Raw genomic sequence first — 20,999 nt, 5'->3', positions numbered from 1 at the left:
ATAATATAATATATATAATGGATTATGGTTTATATTATTTTAGCCTAAAAACGAATTCCCTCTCAGTTTGCTTTTTGTATTTCATCTGAGGTATGAAGATTCAATGGGCATGGCAATGATAATAATTAATAATACAGAACTATATGAGTAAATGTAGTAGACATTTATTTTTTATGATTATTATCGTTCAAACGAGTGAAACGTTGTACCGGTCGGCTCGTCGTAGACATAAGGTTTTGTTTTAGCTGCATTTAACATTAACACTAACATTAACATCTATTAGCAGCGTGGAAAATCAAATTACAATAATAGAATTACACATTCGGGCCGCGTAATGGTTCATAACCGTTAATGACTATTATAATATAGGCAATGGGTTTTGTGTGGCGGTTGGGTTCCATTACACCTGAATTCCACGTCTAAAACACCCTTCAAGCCTAAAGGTATGCGCTGTTAATATTACTGCAGTAGATGGCATTTGGACTGGAAAACCAGACCACTAGAAAATTATATTACTATGGGAAATTCAATCAAAACCATAACGGTCTTCCGGAACACCCGGTCAAAATTAATTAAACAAATACAAAACAACCTACAAGAAGTATAATTGTATAATATACAGTGCCAAATTGTTCTTGGTATTTGTACGGGTGAACTTAAATTTACCCCTCGGGCCTGCGACCCAAGTGGGTTTCGAGTTTATAATGTATTAGTTATTATTCCGGTCAAATTCTATACCTTACTTGCTGTTTTGTCCCTTCCTGCAATAAAACGCTTCGTTTCCCCCTGCTGTACGGTGTTCGTTGGGTCGGTCATAATATTGTCTTTATCATTATACTGATGACCAAAAAAAATACCAGCAATGTGTGGTTGCAGCGTAGTGAGATCGGTGTAGTCTCAAGACTGATGAAAATACTACATCCGAGAGTGATTCGATGCAAATCTATAATATTAAAAATCGATAAAATGTGCTCAAAATGGTATTTTTACCTTTTGAATTTCAAAACGTTTTGCGTTATATGGTAATCTCACTAAAAAATCTCAAGGGGAAAATATTAAAAAAATTATTTCTGAATTCTGGTCGATAATAACTTGTTCTTAGATGTATTTGTTTATGACTACATAAATCATACAATTTTGTAACAAATGACTAATTTCCGTAAATTTGCTCCTATTTTTGTAATTTAAAGAAGACAAATATTTTACCCTTTTGATTCTTAACATTATTAAGTATTCGTTGTACTTTCAGATACCTTGATTACAAGGAAATAAACGGACGGTTATCGACATCATTTCCTCGTGTCCTTATCATACTACCATTGGCATTGGCTTAGGAAAACCGTCTACGCTTAAGATTAGTTTTACCCACTTTGAAACTTGCACAATCTATTGTCTAAACGGCTTTACTGGCAATACCGAGATAGGTCGCCAGGTGCAGGACTTAGCGTCTTGAACTCGCATTATGATGGTTGAAAACCCACGTCGGACGTTTGTTCTTATCGAAAAACGTGAGCAGAATATACAAGTTGTTGTCGGTCGCTTTTACGACTTAAAAAATTCACACGATATGACATTAAAAAAAAACCGCACTAAGCATTATTCGTCAAGTGGCACACATAACATTTATAATTAGACTAGTCGGCAGTTTTTGAAAATCCACTTAACGATTCCGATCGAGACCAAAGTCTAGAATAACAATAAAAAATTATGACGACTTAAAACTACACTGGCTATTTATGGTTTTAACTTTTATCACTACCTACTTATTTGATCGTATTTTACTTTACTTTGAAAACATGTTTACTAAAATTCTAAAAAAAAAATATTAGTTATGCGATAATGAAATAAATTTGAATTAGGTTAACAGTTTTTTTTTACATTAAAATAACCTAAATTAATCTAAATAATTAACTACCTATCTGACCTATCGACTATGTTTTCAAAAAAAAGTGAACGTTTTCCCCGTAATAGCTTTCCGTTTTTTTAAATTTAAGCTTTTTGAAGTCAACAAAAATTTAGTGGGTTACAGTTAGACATTCAACTGAGATGTTTTTAATTGTTTTGAGATATCGCTAAAACAAATATTATTATAAGCATCTAGTGTGTATAATGTATGTTATAAAATATATTTATTATGATCATTATAATATTCATTTAACAGAACATGCACTGTATTGATGCACGCTATAACAACTTTTTTGATAGGTTATTTTCATAGGAAATCTAAGTTTGGCCGTCTAATTATATAATAATCGGCCAATTTAAAAATGACATAAGTCATAAAATCGAAATACAATACTAACCATAAATTAATAAATTAATACGGATGTAACTTACTTTACACTTTCAGTTATTTATAAAATTATTTTTATAATATTTGATTCATAATTCATAGTTTTAAATCGTCTACCTTTAAACATATTTCATTAAATCAATATAACACCTACCTGATTTTTGATGTTTTTGCAAGGAACAGCAACTTAACTAAAAAATCATTTTTGTAAAATCTGTGACTTATGACGTTTTTACAATGGCGAATTCAATTGTACGCCTTAACAATAACATTATTAAACAAATATTGTATTATTTTCTACCATCCCTCCTTGGGCAACTTAAAACCTACCCCCGATCAATAATAACCATATAAAATAATAATATTATTTTATGCAAAAAATGGTTTAATATCCAAGGAAACGAAATTTATAAAAAAAAAATAATGACCGTGTTATTAGGTTTCATTTAGTTTTCTTTTGCAAATATTGTACATACATTTGTATTTTTCCCCACCGCTATAAATACACATTTAAATTAAACAATAATATTGTATTATTTTGTGTCGTACGATTTTTTGTAATTTTGACCGTGTACCGAATAAACATATTATCATAATATTATTATGTTTGTTTACTCCTTTTTTCGGCCACCAACTAAGTAATATATATTTAAAAGCGAAACGGATCGATTGGTTCTGTTCCATAAGACCGTCGGTGGTCGATGGTTGGTTTTGTCCACCGAGAAATGTATTTAAACGAAAAAGTCCTTGGTCGATGACGTGACGTTTTCTATGCTTGTCGGTAAGGTACCGACGAACCGTCATTAATTACAATTGTCTTCGGATTCGGGACTAAAGAGACAAAAACTTAATGCAACAATAATAATTATTCTACACCTAAATGTATCCAGAAGAAGAATTCGGTTTTCCAATACGGTACAATGAACGGCGTTTCTGCGTGAAAACGCTGCTCGGTGAAAATTATTTTATTTCCATTTTAGGTCTTAACCAAGCGTGTTACCCATAAAGGTTTTCAGTAACAACAACAACAACAACAGCAGCATCTTATGTCAGTTATACAGACGTTAACGGCTCACATCCGATATCGAATATATGCCGTCGAGCAGCGCCCATAACATTATTAATATCTTCGTTATGCGTTGTTATTTAAAACAATTATTTCCAATCGAATCTTTCCACTTGAACGGTCTTATCTCGGACGGAAAAAGGTAGAAATTTCGAATCAAATCCTTTTTTTTTCCCGTATAATAGCTTTCGCTTTTCAATTTATATTATGCCAACCAGCCCCGGGTGAACAGTATAACATAAATCTGATATTGGTATGTACTAAAACAATATTAAAAAAATGTCACGTCTCTTTTTCTTTCCGGGACAGAATCACAATAAAAATGTATTATTGAACAACAACAAACGAGACACACTCACCAAGATCTCTGCGACCATGGATTCCGCCCAGCGTGATTTGCACAGGCAAATAATGTTTTGTTATCGGATTAAAAAACGTCTACCGGCAACTTAATCCTACGATACGCTAATCACGACACAGCAGATTTTAACAGTTCTATTAATTATTTGTCCATTTCTTTTGCACCTTTCTGGCACAATAATGTGATTATTTCGATTTTTTAAGAAATGCACAACGAATACCTCTCTCTTGCTAACTGATTATATTGTTATTATATATTTCCATTAACTGTTGATTGGAAACCTATAAGTTATGTTGTGAATGCACGTTTCGATGACCAGATTCGGATAATTATTTTTTAAGATAAAATCATTTTAAAATACGAAGACTGGGCACATTTAAAAAAAAATAGAAATTACTCTTCTTGCTTAATCTTTAAATTGCATCTAAAAATGTTAAAGTATAAATAATCTATTCGTCTATTAAGAAGTTTTTAGATTAAAATAATGAAATAGTATATTACTTTACCAATACTAAAGCAAGCTTCGGATTCAGCTAGAAAAATACTATAAGTTTTATGTGTTTTGATACTTGTTCCATAAAACCGTGTTGTACTTACGCAGTTTTAAGAAATCACTTTTACAATCAATCGACCTTGGTGCGCAGCTTTATTGGACTTTCTTCATTTAAAGTTTATCTATTAAAGTCCAAGATCCAATTTAAAACTGTCATTAATAAATAGATCTCTAAGTTATTAAACTTATGTTACTAAGAAATATCAGCGGTATTTAGGGGTATATCCGTATTTGCGCTAAATCATATCAAAAGTAGTTTTACACGATTTTGATATAATTTACAGCGACAAACATACCACCGTGCTATGAATTAAATTTATAAACAACAAAACGAATGAGTAAAATTATTGTGTATGACAATGTTATTATGTTAATTTCGATCAATATTACAATTAATAATGAGCGAGATCAATTCGGATCGGTTATGTTGGCTGTCCAAAATGGCTCTATCTCGTCTTTTTTACTTTATTGAGTTTAAAAATAAATATTGAAACGGTGTAAGGTTTTTATTAATATCTAATTTAAGAGTAAACGAAACCAATATTTTGTGTGTCCAGTATAGTGCCAAGTACCTCACTAATTATCTAGCGCCGTTCTTTATACTCGTATAGATCAATGTTCTACCCGCATTAGTCTAAGCCGAGATGCAGTTGAAAACTGAAATGCATAGGTATTATACTGCCAGTTAAATTTACCATATTTTGGGACGCAAATAGTGTATACCGGGAAACCGATAGCGCTGAAATGAAAAAAAGGTCGGTATCCCTTCAGGGGCTATCCCTGTCAATATTGTCTTAGTAAGGGAATATTATTTCCTCTTGCAAAACGACCACTCTGACACGGGTATCCAATGACCAACACGGATGGGACCGCAGTAGTGTATATTTTGTCTCCTTTAGATTACACGCTTCACACACCAAATCTTTATCGATTTCAACCACGCCTAAATCTCAAAAGCGACCACATTATTTCCAACATTTTCGACCTCGAGAAAATACATACATTAAAATGAACATCGGTCTTCCTTCTCCCTGATACATCCTTTCTTTGGTGTACTCCGTCATCTGTTTTCTTATCTGATAGACCATAAATCCTGCTACCGTCGAATCCTCTATAAAAAATAAACAATTAATAACGATTCCACAACAATAGAAAGTAACAGAACTCAACCATCAACTTAATCATTCGTATAACACTATTAAGCAAATCTCTTTTGTACGATAAAAGTTCAAATTCCTAAGTGAGAAAACCTACTATAATAATTCATATTTTATACTTACCTATACCTACATATTTTATACATACTTTATACATAGCTACAATCTTGTATAATGCCAAGAATACATTTTACGAGCTAATAAAAATACCTGAACTAAGCTATAAGATAAAAATCGGCGACCTAATTAAAAAATGTTGCAAGTAAATTTTTGGCTAAAATTAGTTTACCGTAAATCTGAAAAAGAATAGAAAAGTTTTTTTTCCAAAAACGTGGTAAATAAAATAGTCTATATTTTATAATGTGAAATTGTTTTTTTTTACTAAGATAATTTTTTAATTCAGCCAACGAAAATGTTCATCACTCTGTATTTATATAGACTCTTAATACATTAATGCCTCTTTTTTAATGATAATTTTATTAGTATGCTGGTAAAAATCTTAAGCTTGCAGATATCTTATGTATATACCGAACGAACTGCTTGTTAATATGATTTAGTTTGTCTATTTACAGAATTCATTAATTGAATAATAATATTTGGAGAAAAAAAATTCTCAAAATTTTACATTATAAATAATTGTTTTCCAAATGATACCTGCTAAGACCTTGGGCGAGTTTTACCTTGATGATAAAAAATATTTTCCGCCATTACCGGCCCGATGGGTATAGTATAGTACAGACGAAATTATACCTATTGTTTTGCTGGCATTGTTCCCGTGTGCAGAGGACAGTATTGAAAAGAGATGGGATAACATCACGAAGCTTTCATTTTTTTGTTTTAATACCATTTTGTACATGTATCTGATTATGTATGTGTTTTTATATTATTGCAGAGCAGACATGTTTGCGGCATTACTGTATTTATTGGCGTTCGCCACGACGACCTTTAGCCAAACCCAAGCCAACGGGTAAGTTTTTTTAAATACATTTAATGTTTTATATATCTAGTCTACCAGACTTATGCACTTACTTTCTTTCGCCATTTTCTATTCTCTCTATTTTTATACATACTCAAATTTCCTCATATTTTTCTTTAAACTCATGTTGATTATTTTATTTATAAACTATAATAAAAAATCAACTATTTGGTTTTAATTTTGTAAAATAAATGTAAAAATAAAGAGGCTATTTTATTTTAAAACATAAATTATAGAATCAGGGTCGGACTGACCAATCGATTGCACAAGTAGGACCTTTTATATTATTGAACTTTATAAATTAACCAGTAAAATATTATACCAAGGGTGAGAATAATTTTAATTATACTATTGTTTGTAATTAATGTTTGTTTGCTTTTTTGTAACACCTTACAAAAAAGCACTATTTAGTTAAATAACACCGCATCCTTTTTGAGTCAGCTGATGCTAACTAATAAAATAAATCTATATAATTTACTATGTTTTCACGATAAGATTTAATGTAGAATGGGAACTATAATAAAGTATAATATTATTATATAACACGATGATGGTAATTATTATTTGTTACATTTATTTATTAAAACCCCTGTACCTACATTATTTCTTTCAAGGGATGCATATCGATCGGCTTGTATGGCTTGATCGAGTAATCCCACCGTCGAGATAATATCAGGATTTGGGTTCAGCCATTTTACATTTGATAACATTAAAAAAAAAAAGACTAACTATTCATCCGTTACTTCGTAATACTACTTAATTATTCATCCGGACAATACACAGTATTGTACCAGAGAAAACAGTTGTCTGTCAGAAAGGAATACCACAAGGTCAGAAGTATTGCCTGCTTTTTTTTCTTTCGGATATTACTATACAAAAATACTCATACACGCCAGCCGTGTTCGAATTCCCCATTACAACACCGATGACTGTACAACAGCTCTGTGGGTAAAAAAAAACGACCGTCTTGAGCCGAGACACTAATCGTTTGTTTGTCGCGTTTATGTCGTTTTAATTAGCCAAAAATAATTGTAGGTGAGTTCTTGAAGAAGACTCACGTTATGGACGTTTACCGTTTAAAAAAGGTATTGTTTCACTGGGACCCGTCTTAGTCGTTAAAATAAAACAAATTTACATTCCAAAAATCAATAGCTTTAATATAACATTATTATGATTATTATATTATAACAAAAGAACGGCCAAGAACCGTAGGGAGGATATAAGAAAACCGGTAAAATAAACCACCGAAAAACGATTTTTATTAAATTTTAGCAGTATTGTTCGGACGACCCGACCGCGACCAATCGTGCTAAGTAATTCGATAATGACTCAATTTCAACCCAACGGCTCACACCAGCAGTTATTTCTGGCGGCAAATGGAGCTCGACCGATTTTTTAAATTGTCCGTAAAATTGATTCGTTTATCAAAAAATACACAATGGCACAAACGGAGAGGAAACATTTTATTCAGCACCGCAAAACAATAATACACTACAGCTCACCAACGTTATATTTGACCAATTCAGTTTTCCCTGTGGTTATTATTTTACACTATAGTCCACGGGAAACAAAACTTTATATTATTACGCCGTTGCTATTGGTTTTGAGGTCAATTTCAATTGGCCTGTGTGACCGAATAGGCACAAAAAAAAACAACACAACCTAAAAAATAAAACAAAAAATCCTTTGAATAAATTGAACAGTGAGGCAACCGTTTTAGTAAGTTAGATCGTGTTAAACTTGAATTTTTGTAGAGGACTTATTATTTCTCATTTATAAATACAACATTATCGTACAAATTCATTAGATATCTGAAAAATAATAATTAAAAAATAAATATATTGAAAACGTGTGTAATTAAACATTCAATTTATTTTGAAACCAGTTATAGAAAAAGGCAAATTTATAAAAAAAAACTAATGTTTGTATTTTAACTTATAATAGCTATAATAAAATTGACCAATGCCTTTTTTCATTAAAACCATCCAATTGCATTTTTGATTCTTTAAAATAATTTTAATAAATTTCAATAAATTGTGGCAAAATCAAATCATATCTTACAAATAATATAAATTATTATTTTTACTTATTCGGTAGGACTATTAAGTTTCATAATGATGATGATGATGATGACTTGTGCAGTAGTGGAGTTAAATCATTTATGTAATTCAGAAACTGAATGCGGTTTTTAAATTAAAACCAATTGTATACTCTTATTTTTGCTAAAATAAACTTGTACTTAATTTTTTGAAAAAAATAATTTTTTCATTTCATCTCTCTGCTAAGCTTTTGTCGCCCGTCCAAAACTGTAGCGGCTATTGTCGGGTAGAACACAATTGGGTTAGGCAGGCGAGCTCGCTTTAAATGAAATTTATGGCATTATACTTTTTTGTTTAGGTTTTGTATAAAAAATAATATTCTGTTTCCATTATATATTATTCCGGGGAAGGTCTAGTAAAGCGGTAATTTCGATACTAGATCAAACGCAGTAATAGGTTGTTTCGCATACAGTTTTTTTTTTTTTAACTATTTTGTTATGTTATGTTATTTTTTTGTGTGTGTATGTACAAACGTTGTGCCAAAGTTTCTGGGCTTTGAACGTTCTGGAAACTTTCATCGCGCAATTGCCACCGTCGAGTTCCGGCTGTGACGTGACCTACTTGTCCTATTGTCGCGCCCTATACGGTTCGAGGCTGACTTTCCATAGTATCCGTCTGTGTGTCTGTGTCTGAATGTGCGCATGTAACAGTTCTATATTACCCGGACGCACATAATATGACATTGGTCGACCTCCGGGTCTGAAAATTTGTTTTAATAATAATATGTTTTCGGGGCAAAGGTCTCACGATGAGTCCCGGACGGTCGACCGTAAAGCAGAAAACAAACAAACACGCAAAAAAAATGTTGCTCATTGCAAAAAACAACAAAAAGAGACGTCGGAAAATAAGTCTAAATGAATTCACGACCCTCTCCTCTCTCTCTTCTACTCTGAGAGGACGGGCAGGCGCCCACAAAAAAACACAAACAAAACATTGTAGCTACTTTCGCCAATAATCCTATTCAACTCACGTGCCCTAAAAAAATACCCACCCACATGACATCAAATCAAGTTAAGACAAGGGCCATAATCAGGAAAAATCACTGCAAGAGACGTGCCACCCCACACCTCCTTACCCCTTACTCGAACTATATTTATTGGAGAGAGTATATAATTTTTACGGTTAAGGGTTTTTATTATTATTTTATTATATGTATTAATTCAATATAAGCATGAACACTGAAAAAACGAGGTGAAATTATTATAAAGAAATATTATACTTTCAATCTTTAGAAAAATAAATTCAAAATTATATTCAGTGCTTGGGGCGGTTTCTGTTATTGAATCTTAATCAAGTACATACTTCGTGTTTGATTCCAATTATATTTGCCCCAGTAGTGTTTAAATGATAATTTGTAATTTGCATACTATACCGTAGGACGTGTTTCTGGACGTCTAGTTTATCACAATAGAGGATTATAATATAATGATTAAACTTGAGACAGATCCATCCGGAGCAGTATTGTATATTAAACCCCATTATAGTATTTGTTTCAGACATGTCATTACTCTGAACTATCAAGACAGATTCTTTGATCATTTTTATTTTTAATTAAATAATTTAATGTAGGTAGGTACATTTTAAGTATAAACTATTTGTTTTTGAGACGTTTTATCTTGAACATTTCTTAAACTAGTTAATTGCTTAATTGAATAAAATCGATTGAATTAGAAGCATAAGTAAAGATAAACCCAAGCATAAATGAGTGGATGTTTTAAATAAGGATATGGATATGATGTTATCATCGTATCGTATAAGGCAACAATTAAGGAAAAACTACATAACTATACTGATGCAATTCACAATTAATAATTGTTACAAATAAAAGAGACAAAAAAGTATACAATGTGAGATTTATATTTATATTATTTGTTCAGTGTTCAAAAATTACACAACATCTGGCATTCAATCTATAGATGCTTGATGACTGTTCTTACTATAACTTAAGTTTATTTTATTTAATTTTTCTAAATGACTCCGATATTAGCCACTTATTTAAAATACTTCTGAAAAATTCTAATTTATTGAAATCAACTTTTGTCTATGGTATTGTCTATTGTTTGTATTAAGTGTTCTTTTTTGAAATTTTTTTTTTAAGAAAACACAATTCAAATACGGTTTTTTGACTATATTTTAGCAAACCCACTCCGCACAATGTGGCCGCATTCGGTTATTTTAGTAGGAAAAGTAGAACAAAAGCGATTCGCGTGAAATATAGGCTATGTCGTGCGACGGTATAACGTTAAAGTGTCATTTATTGTATTATTATCTATTTTTTTTTTTTTACATGGCTATATCGTTGTATTTTTTTATTCAATAAATTACAATTTGGCTGGTCCCACGCCTATTATACTTTTACTGGGCGGTCAGCTCTCCGGAACCGCGGTTTTGTATTAAAGTGGGATGCATATAGTTATGGTCGGGCCATATTTTGCATTTTCAGATTTCCCTTTTGAACCGACACTTCGCTCGAAACCCAAAGAAACCACCGCCGTCGACTATAATATACCTAGATTACATATATATATATATGACAATTAGTATCTAAAACCTACGGCCGGCATTATTACTCTGTACATGTATAACGTAATGAACGTACTACAGATGCTTATATTTATATAAAAAGCGAGATTCGGCCGGAATATGTGTATCTGATGCGGTATATTTTCTCTTTGTCGGCTCTTTGTGGCGAACAAAACGACCACCGAAAACAATTAATGATTTATGAATGAGAGATATACATATCATATTATATAATGCTCTACCAACGCAACCGTCAGTCGCACGCTGTTGTTTCAACACACACAATAGATAGCTTTTTTTCATCAGTCATAAGTTGCTGAAATGAACTTTTATAAAAAGGGGTCCTGACAGATTAACTAATATTCCTCACTTTATCCTTGAGACCATAACTAAACATACCTGATGGCTGATAAGTTACCTAATAAACACTGTAGTTTTCCTTAAGTACAATAATATTTTGATACTACGTTGAACGTGTGAATCGGCTTACGGTTAGTAGAATTTTCGCCCCGTACCTAACCGTTTATGTTATGATAAAAAGAAGTCTGATAAGTTAAAAAAATAATAATAATAATAGCATCAAGTTACCAACACCGATAAACCCACTGAGAGAAGTCACCGCAGCGTATAAACGCTGAACGGTCGCCGAGTGCGGTCTAAAACGGTTTAACCGCGAGTCAATTACCAATTATTACAAGACCTTTAAAACGTTACAGTTGCAAAGGAAAAAAAAATAACAGTAATAAAAATAGATAATATGATATATAAAGCCAGGCCGAATTAAATACTCGACTAGCGGCGCTCCGAAATATTATATTAATTGCAACGGCTTGTAAGGCAATTAAAACTTGCCCACGTTCAATAATTAAACGTCTCGATCATATTGCCGCAGTAATAATTGACCGGGTTAATTAGACAAATAATAATTGAAAACATGATGTTTTTTTATTTGCAAAAAAACACTATCGTCAATGTGACACGGTCCAACGAAAAAAACTTTATCAAAGTTTGCTCAAATAGCAATATGGGTTGAGACATCAAAATTCCATAGGTTGTTGATGTTGGCCTTATAATTATTCACATCCGAAGCCGTGTATTCGTGACGTTTTAAGCTTTACCAAATCATACAATAAACTCATTGTGGCCAAACATAACATGTGTAATAAGTATAATATTATACAGTTTATATTTGCAACATTTTTTAATCAACCCGTCGGTGTATTTGTCAAATTTCTTGCTATTGGACACGTTGTTTTGATTAGGTTAGGTGCAGAAATTATTCCCAACGATTTCCTGTAAACGCATGTTTTAAGTATAAGCTCACGGCGGCGTTAGGCTATAATAAAATAATAATAATATTATGTCACGAAGCCGCCGGCCGTGACGTCAAGCACCGTTGCGGTAGTGATAATAATAATAATAATTATTGTCATTTTCATAAACGTACTAGTAAAAGTGACAACAACAACAAAACGTCTTAGTGTTCGAAAACAATAGTCTTCTGAGTGTGTGTGTGTACAAATAATAATTACACCTCAAACCAATTTCACTTGTTCTCTCCTCGACGTGGTGTGCATCCCGAAACGTCACTGCCGGTAAAGAAAAGAAAATCTATTGTAATTATTAGGTATAATAAATACATTGTTTTTCTCCAATAGAAGAACAAAATTCATATCCAACGGCAAAAATGATTTTTCCGTTATCACTCTCGCATGTTGTACAAATATGATTAGTGTCGATTGATATATTCTATTAATCTGTTAACCGACAAAAATGTGAACAGATAATACAGATTTGGAAACCGATTCGGAAGTTGACATTAATAGTGTCTTTTATTTTACGACTAATATTTTCCTTGCTTTTTCAAACAACTTTAAAACATTTTTTTTAAAATAGGTACATTCCGACATTTATTTTTCACAAAGCTAAATATTATTCAACATTTCAAAATAACATCTTTTTAGAGTTACTTATAACTTATAAGCAATATTGATAACTTAGAGAGAAAACAACTTAAAATGTGTTTCGTATTGACCGAATGAGGTCAGTTCAAATTTTGAAAAATAGAATATATTGAATATTTTTTAGACACATTTATCACGGACTATTAAATGAATAATATACAACTCTCACTCGGTCAATAACCCGATTATTAGTTCACAAAGCAAATTTGGAAAAGGTTTTTAATTTGTTTTCTTATAATCTTGACAGTATAGAAAGGTTATTGATCTATATTACTTAAAATTCAGAAGACCTATTTATAATTTAAGTTAAATTAAATATTTCTTAGTACGTATAGTATAATTATTAAGTTATATGTAACTCAAATGTAATTTTGAAATAAATATAATCCCATTAGCAAATATTAAAAAAAAACTGCTTAAATATAGTTATTTGATGAATGTGTTACCGAGAGGCACTTAACTTAACTTGACCTAACCGCGCAACCGAATTTAATATTTCTGTAGCAATTTATTTATTGTGAACTCCCAGCTAAAACTGAGATTTTCTAGGCATTTTCATTGAGAGTTATCTTACCGTCATATCACCCTTGAACGATTTTCAATGTCTTAATGGCAAATAAAGAATGTGATTAGATATTTCCCATAAAGGTTAGCTGCTGATAAACATGCGGTTCGAGTCCACCGCATATGTATCGCTTTGATTTCGATTTTACCCACATTTATTGTTTTTTTTTTCATTCCTTCAGAAAAAACGGTCGTCGCATCGCTCAAGTATTGTCTTGGTCAAGGCCGAGCACGCCACCACGGTAAAAAAAATCTCCTCGGAGGCGCTTATGAGTTATGCTCACTGACTATTTATTATAACGGTGCTCCCGCCGAGTCCCGTTTCAGATAATACATTACTATTATTACTATAGTGTACTCATATTTAATACTTTATGCTTATGCCGCGTACTTAACCGGTAACACGTTTCCTAGTTATACGGCAGCAACACCGCACAACACTTTGGCAAACACACATTATCTGACCTATGCCACGGGGTCGATGGCATGGTCATATACAGCATCATAAACGTCATTACAGGTTATTCTTTATAACGTTTAAAATTAAAGAAAAACATCGTGTAGAAAATAATGTGCTTGAAATTGTATTTTTAGTATTAGGGCGGAGGCGATTTGGGTTGGTCTTCTGTCTATAATAATTTGTTTTGTAACCCATACATCGTAATTAACAATAATATCACAAAAGTATGTTTCTGATACCTAGATTATTGATTCATTCGCTTGTACTAACTAGCAACCTGGGAATTTAATACGTCTAAAGTATAATTTTTCGATCATCAAAACACATCAATGAAAAATTCGAGATATGCATTTTTTTTTTATTTCAAAACTAATTTGCTTAAAGAAGTGACTCAACAAATGATTTTTTCAAAGAAATACAAAAGAAATGTCAATTTGATGTTACTAGATAATATTATAACATTAATAGACAACAGTTGTATATTATCATTAATACTATTGTAACGGTCACATTTTTTAACAGACACGTTACACTATTCCCGTAGCATATTGCAGAACCGGCAAAATATGTAGATACTTAAAACAGTAAATACATTGCGTCATAAACTTGATAAGCTATTAGTTACTCGCAGAAACAATTAACCCGGACAGTAAAATGTAATGAAAGTAATACTAAAAAAATATCGCGACAACAGTTTCCTCATAAATAGTTTATACTAATATTTGTATAACAATTTTACTATAATTTTTGTGCTATTATTAGTTTTGGTCGTTTTTGGACTAATCAAGGTATTTGCTATTATATACAAAGTTTCCAAATGAGATAAATGATAAAAACTAAAATTATCTACTTCTGTTACCAACATTAATGCCCAACTAACCACTAATGTATTTTCATTTCATTTTTTTTTTTACTTAACACTTGGGAGTTAAGTTCTAATTTTCTAGCTCCTTTTAATTGATTCTTTGTGAATTTTTAACAGTTTATAATGCTAATGAATTATACTCGCAGTTCTATAACTTTACTCAAAACTAATTAAATTTTGTAATCACAATCGCTGTATTATAATATACTACTCGTGTTTGAAATGACATTTCACTTAGGACCAAACAAGTCAATTTCAATGGAATATTGCATATATATATTATTCAGTCAAATGCTAAAATCGTAGAACTGTGACGCCAATATACATCCATCGAACACTCTATAATACGACTGACAAGTCTGTGAAATGATAATAATTGGACGGTTTGAATTTCAACGGTAATGGTTCGCACAATATGTATAGTATTACACATAGTATTACTAGGAAAATGTTATTTGTAAAATATGACATTTATAATTATACATATATAAATATATACTAGCGTTAGAAGATTTTTGTATCGAAACTAGAGTAACTCGAGCTTGGACGTTTTATTTAAAATTAATGAATGAAATAAAATACACGGTACAAACAATAATGTGTATAATGCATCTTCTGGCCGAATAGCCGAGTGGGCTAAACGTCTGGCGCTTACCACCCTTCCCGGATAACGAATTCGACAAGAAATCTCAAATCTCAGAAATTCTCAAGATCTCGTTAGGCGTATCAAAGTCTGTTAACCTACCTACCCGATGATCAATGTATTTACTGGTGTTACTTGGCTTTCCACATTTTTCCACAAAGACATATGCTACTCTCGCCAGTGCAGTAGTACGATTGCCGTTGTCAGTAAACGTGATCAGAAATAATATTGATAGTCTGCTCTATTTAGTGTAAACGAATATTGAGTATTTCAGTGTTTTTCCGTGCCTTTAATTTACAAACCAATAGTATCCTAACCCCTCATCTCCGAGTCACCACCCGTTTTAGTGTACACAAATACAACAATCGGATATTATAAGAGCGGACGTACGCTTGGCTACGGTAGCAGTTGGTCGGTTGCTTAAGGTTTCCTAACAAATACCTGTTTTACGTGCAACCCACATCCACACAAACACCGGCAGTGCACGCTAATAGGTACGACTAGCATATGGGTCTTATTAACCTAACCGGAAAGGCTTAAAAAAAAATCCTTTCTTGTACCTATCAAAAGAACAGCTCCTACAATAACAATATAACGGCGGGCGTTTTTGAAATCTAAATATTGTATAATTTATGTGCGAACCGATTTTCTATTGAGATCCCAATGCCAAAACGGCGACAATACTAAGCTATTACAATGATCATTTTTTTCATCGGGACCACACGAGTAAATCGATTAGTTTTAGAACCCAAATATTATACACAGGTGCCCCACACTAGGTTTACGGCGAATGCCTCCTATGCGTTAGATCTTATAAATTATCTGCTTGTTCGACAAAAGAATATTGAATAATATTCGCTATTGAAAAATAAGAGTTCAACATTTTCTGTAAGACATTTATTAAATTAAAATTAACGAAAAAATAAATGATTTATAAACTGGAAAAAAAGTAAATCAAAACTCGTTCCCATCTAAAAAATCACAACGCAATTTATCATTTTGATTCCTTATGTGCGGTATTCAAGCGCTTATATAGTTACTGTAAATGTGCTTAATCGGGGCCCGGATGGTTAGCAAAACAATCATACACGTGTAGTCAAGCATAGTAATTCTTGAAGTGCAAACACCATTGACCTGTATTATTTATTCACAAGCTTTTTGCATTACTAAAACGTCACTTGATATTTGGTAGTTGCTACTATAAATTAAGGTTATTGTTAATGTGCAATATTAATGTATGATTAATTATTTAACTATTCGTCGATCGAGGAATATTCAAATATGAGCTGTTAGGCACTCTGTAATTTTTGAACTGTCGAGTTTTCTGCATTTTCGTGAAAGATTCCTATACAAGCCTTGATACCGGTTGATTTGTAACTCTTTGGTTTTTTTGAACTATTATTACATTGCATTTTTCTTGTTGCAGCTTCACAGCATCAAAAATTGCAATAACGATGTGACAATAGCTGTAGTCTTTAATCGTTTTGCATCATCTCAGCTCTCGTTTGTTACACTATGGTTACACAAGCATAGGTAGTTGCGCAAACAAGCATTTAAAACGAAACTATACAAAAAAAAAACTGATTAATTATCACTGTAATAATTCAAATACTGCTAGATTTTGTTTTTATGACGGAAGTGAATACCATACTAGTTCTGGGTAGTCCTTAGGATTCCTATCCAAGGACGTACAAATTCCCCAATGGTGCCAAATAATTTTCCAGCAGGTTTTCTTAAGCATGACTCCCTTGGACATAGCGAGTGACCTTGTCGTTTCTTGATAATTTATTTTTGAGACGACAAGGTATTTTTAAGGGTATACGATACCTAGAAGCCGCATAAATTTAAATACATGAACGGGATTCCTATTGAATTTTCGTCTGTTCTTATTTTGTCTTCTTCTGCTTGCACTTAGAACTCCTTAAGTAGATACTGTACAAAGGTTTATTATATTTTAATTACAGTAAAATTATTCAGGCAAACCATAAACACAATAACCATTTTTTTCATATTACAAACAGATTCTTTCTGTAGTACCAGGTGTTCCGTTTTCCGTATTTAGAGATATGCAGCTCTCGTGATACCGAAAACATATTATAATTTATTAATTACTCGTGTTATTATGCGACTTCCTTCCGCGTAAGGATCATGTTACGTATGGTTTAGTCTAACTCAGGACACGGAACGATATGTTTAAATTAATTATTATTACTTGCTATATTACTACCTATACACTGTATCTGCTGTTCTGTGACTATGCCATTATAAATCTTATTTAACGATTACATATGTATCTTATCCATTCGAGACAATACGTCATGTGTTATTGTTAATATTTATTAATTATCACTGTCGTGTGTATTCCAATTGCTGTAGACAATAATATTCATTATAACAATGATTTTTTTGAAAATAATGCAACTAGTATAATAACTATTGACTACTGAAGTACTACAATCCGATTGAATGTTTTAAACAATACAAATCTAGCGATGGTGAATTAAGGTTTTTAGAACTCTGGGTCAAACAGTTTAAGAGGTCATTTTATAACATTTTTGTTTAGCCTGTACAGTTACAAGAACATAATATATAGAGATTATGTATACAAATACATTTTAAAAATGTATATAATATAAATTACTGTCGAAAACAGTGACAAAGGGATTAATAATGTATGAAAATCCGAGCATGAATAAAATAAAATTAGATGACACACACAACATGTTAATATAAAAACAAAACAGTAGCTGGACTTTTAGCTAATTTCCCATTAAAGTTGTTCTTATTGGACTGCTTGTTATAAAATTCTAATATACGTTCTATTTCCATGATTAATTTTAATTTAATTTAAGTCACTTGTTATTTTCAGCTTTTATACAATTGTGGCCCCCAAAGTATTGAGACCTAATTCGGAATACCATGCAGCCGTCACCGTACAAGGCACAACGTCGTTGACTTCCGTGGTCGTCGACGTCAGTGGAAAGCCTGACAGTGGAGGCAATTTTAAAGTCACACAGTTCGTCAAAGTCGAACCGTTCACCACCAGGATTGTTAGACTCGAGGTAGATGACAAGCCCATTTGACTTACTTTGTTGATCTTCGACAGTTGAATCGTTTTACTTACATACTTATATTGTTTTCGTCGGTGTTGCTTACAGATCAGTGACGTTGGACCGGGTAATTACAATTTGACAGCCCGCGGCTCTGGCGGCTTGGAATTCGTCAACAGCACCGCGTTGGAATACATACACAAGAGCTACTCTGTGTTCATCCAGACAGATAAAGCCATCTACAAACCGGGTCACAAGGTGCAGTTCCGAGCAATCGTCCTCAATTCTCACTTGAAACCAACAGTAACCGGAGCTTTAGACGTTTTCATTACGGTAAGTGCTTTTGTGAACACATTGGCGTGACTTGGCTAGAACTGAGATACGAGCTACTACCACTGAATCAGTGAATATCCCTGCTCAGCATTTCTTAACCTCTTACCCAAGTTGCACCATCGTTTAATCAACACAACTCAAGGACTGAAAAACTTATTTATCGAACGTTTCGCAGGACGGTAAAGGCAACCGAGTGAAACACTGGAGCAGAGCGCTTACTACCCGTGGAGTATTTTCGTCCGAATTCCAATTGTCCGAAGAGCCAGTGCTGGGTGACTGGAACATAACAGTTACCGTTCTGGATCAAATATTCCACAAGTCATTCACAGTGGCAGAATATGTACTACCCAAATTCGAAGTAACCATCGACGTGCCCGAACACTCGACATTTAAACAGTCCATTGTGTCGGCTACCATTCACGCAAAGTACGTGTAGATTATATTTGTCAATGCTTTTATTGTATTTTATGTGCACACTGTACTTTAATAATAACAAAAAATCATATTTTTAACAACAAATATTGCCTGATCCGTTTAGGTACACTTATGGTAAGGCCGTCAAAGGCGAAGCCACGGTGTCCGTGTACCCAACAATCTTCAGTGAAGTCATTCAGCCCATATACGAAAACCCGCTGCGAAAGGTCGTGCCCATCGATGGCAAGGCGGTCGTGCAGTTCGATGTCGTCAAAGACTTAAAGTAAATTTTCCGACACACGGCTAATGCTAACAGTTTATATGATACGGTGGACTTTTCTTGTTTGCAGCTTAAACGATGAGTATGAGCGAGGAGTTCGGTTTGAGGTTACCGTGGAAGAGGCACTCACTGGCAGATCACAAAACACTTCGGCCAATGTGTTGCTGCACAAGCACAGGTACCGGATGGAGCTGATTAAAGCCTCAGAGTACTTCAAACCCGGTTTGAAATTTACAGCCTACGTGAGTGCATTGTATTTTGGTTTTGCGTGGACCACATTAAAACATGTTTTTTGTTATCTTATACAGATAAGGTTGAGCCACCATGATGGCACCCCGGTGTACGACGATAGGAACCCAATCAAAGTTCGTCACGGACTCTCCTACAACAGTGCCGAGTACGCCGAAGAAAGCTACTACTTGCAGAGAAACGGAATGATTACACTCAACTACTACCCGCCAATTAACGCTACAACTCTTGGCATCGAGGTATAAATTCTTGCCACTATTAATTTTTTTATAACTTTAACAGCTTTAGAGCATCACTCGAAAATTAGATTGCAATCAATATAATGCAACAAATAACACTTTTAAATTAACCGTTATACACAATCATAAAACTAAGCCAGCGTTTGTGATAAATCGTTCCAGGCCGAATACTTGGATCTCAAGGAATGGTTCTCTACCGTGAGTGCATCCAACTCGCCTAGTCTAACGTTCGTGCAAGCCACGGTCTTGACGGAACGACCGACGGTAAGACTCTTCGTTATTTATCCAAAAAGCAATCGATTTTACCGTTTTCTTATGTGCTCACAGGTCAACAAGGATGTGGAAATACTGGTCAACTCGACGGAACCCCTTCACTACGTCAATTACCAGGTACTTGGAAGAGGTGATGTGATCGTCGCCAGCACCGTTCAAGTACCCACAGCAGGTCAACGCACTGTCGTCCTACGGTTCTTGGCCACTTACGCCATGGCTCCTACCGCCCATGTAATTGTGCAGTTTGTAAAAGACAACGGTGAAGTAGTCGCCGACGCCATAGACATTGAACTCGATGGAGTCTTGCAGAACTTTGTAAGTACTTATACGTTGCTATTATATGTTTGTGTGCCATCTAAGCAAGTGCGATAACGATGTAACCGGATTTTAGATCAACGTGGACGTGAGCCGCGATGAAGCCGAACCAGACACTCCCGTGGACATCAACTTTGAAGCTAAGCCCAACTCTTACATCGGTATCACCGGAATAGACCAAAGTGTACTGTTACTGAAATCTGGCAACGATATAACGCATGTGAGTTTGTAACCCGATCGTCGCTCATACATATTTAGATCCTTTTAAAACTGATCCATCGTTTAACAAACATTTAACTCCCGGAAATAATCCGACCCCTCT

General features: G+C 33.4%; 1 protein-coding gene across 2 annotated transcripts in view; it reads left to right on the top strand.

The window, feature by feature from the left end:
* LOC126836347 (CD109 antigen-like) overlaps positions 1-20,999 on the top strand; it is a 43,423-nt gene that overhangs the window by 11,994 nt on the left and 10,430 nt on the right. For both annotated transcript variants that reach the window (XM_050569602.1, XM_050569603.1), the window contains exons 2-11: positions 6,323-6,397; positions 18,394-18,586; positions 18,683-18,907; positions 19,083-19,333; positions 19,446-19,604; positions 19,672-19,843; positions 19,910-20,089; positions 20,252-20,353; positions 20,417-20,677; positions 20,754-20,897. In XM_050569602.1, coding sequence (XP_050425559.1) covers positions 6,323-6,397; positions 18,394-18,586; positions 18,683-18,907; positions 19,083-19,333; positions 19,446-19,604; positions 19,672-19,843; positions 19,910-20,089; positions 20,252-20,353; positions 20,417-20,677; positions 20,754-20,897 — 1,762 coding nt within the window. The remainder of the gene's footprint in view (positions 1-6,322; positions 6,398-18,393; positions 18,587-18,682; positions 18,908-19,082; positions 19,334-19,445; positions 19,605-19,671; positions 19,844-19,909; positions 20,090-20,251; positions 20,354-20,416; positions 20,678-20,753; positions 20,898-20,999) is intronic.

Source organism: Adelges cooleyi, unplaced genomic scaffold, assembly GCF_023614345.1.
Source record: "Adelges cooleyi isolate 19-005CV unplaced genomic scaffold, UGA_ACOO_1.1 ACOO_flye_CR_arks_rails_tigmint_CR_PRNA_247, whole genome shotgun sequence".
Taxonomy (NCBI): Eukaryota; Metazoa; Arthropoda; class Insecta; order Hemiptera; family Adelgidae; genus Adelges; species Adelges cooleyi.
The sequence above is the reverse complement of the archived record's forward strand: the minus strand, read 5'-3'. Positions and strand labels throughout refer to the sequence as shown.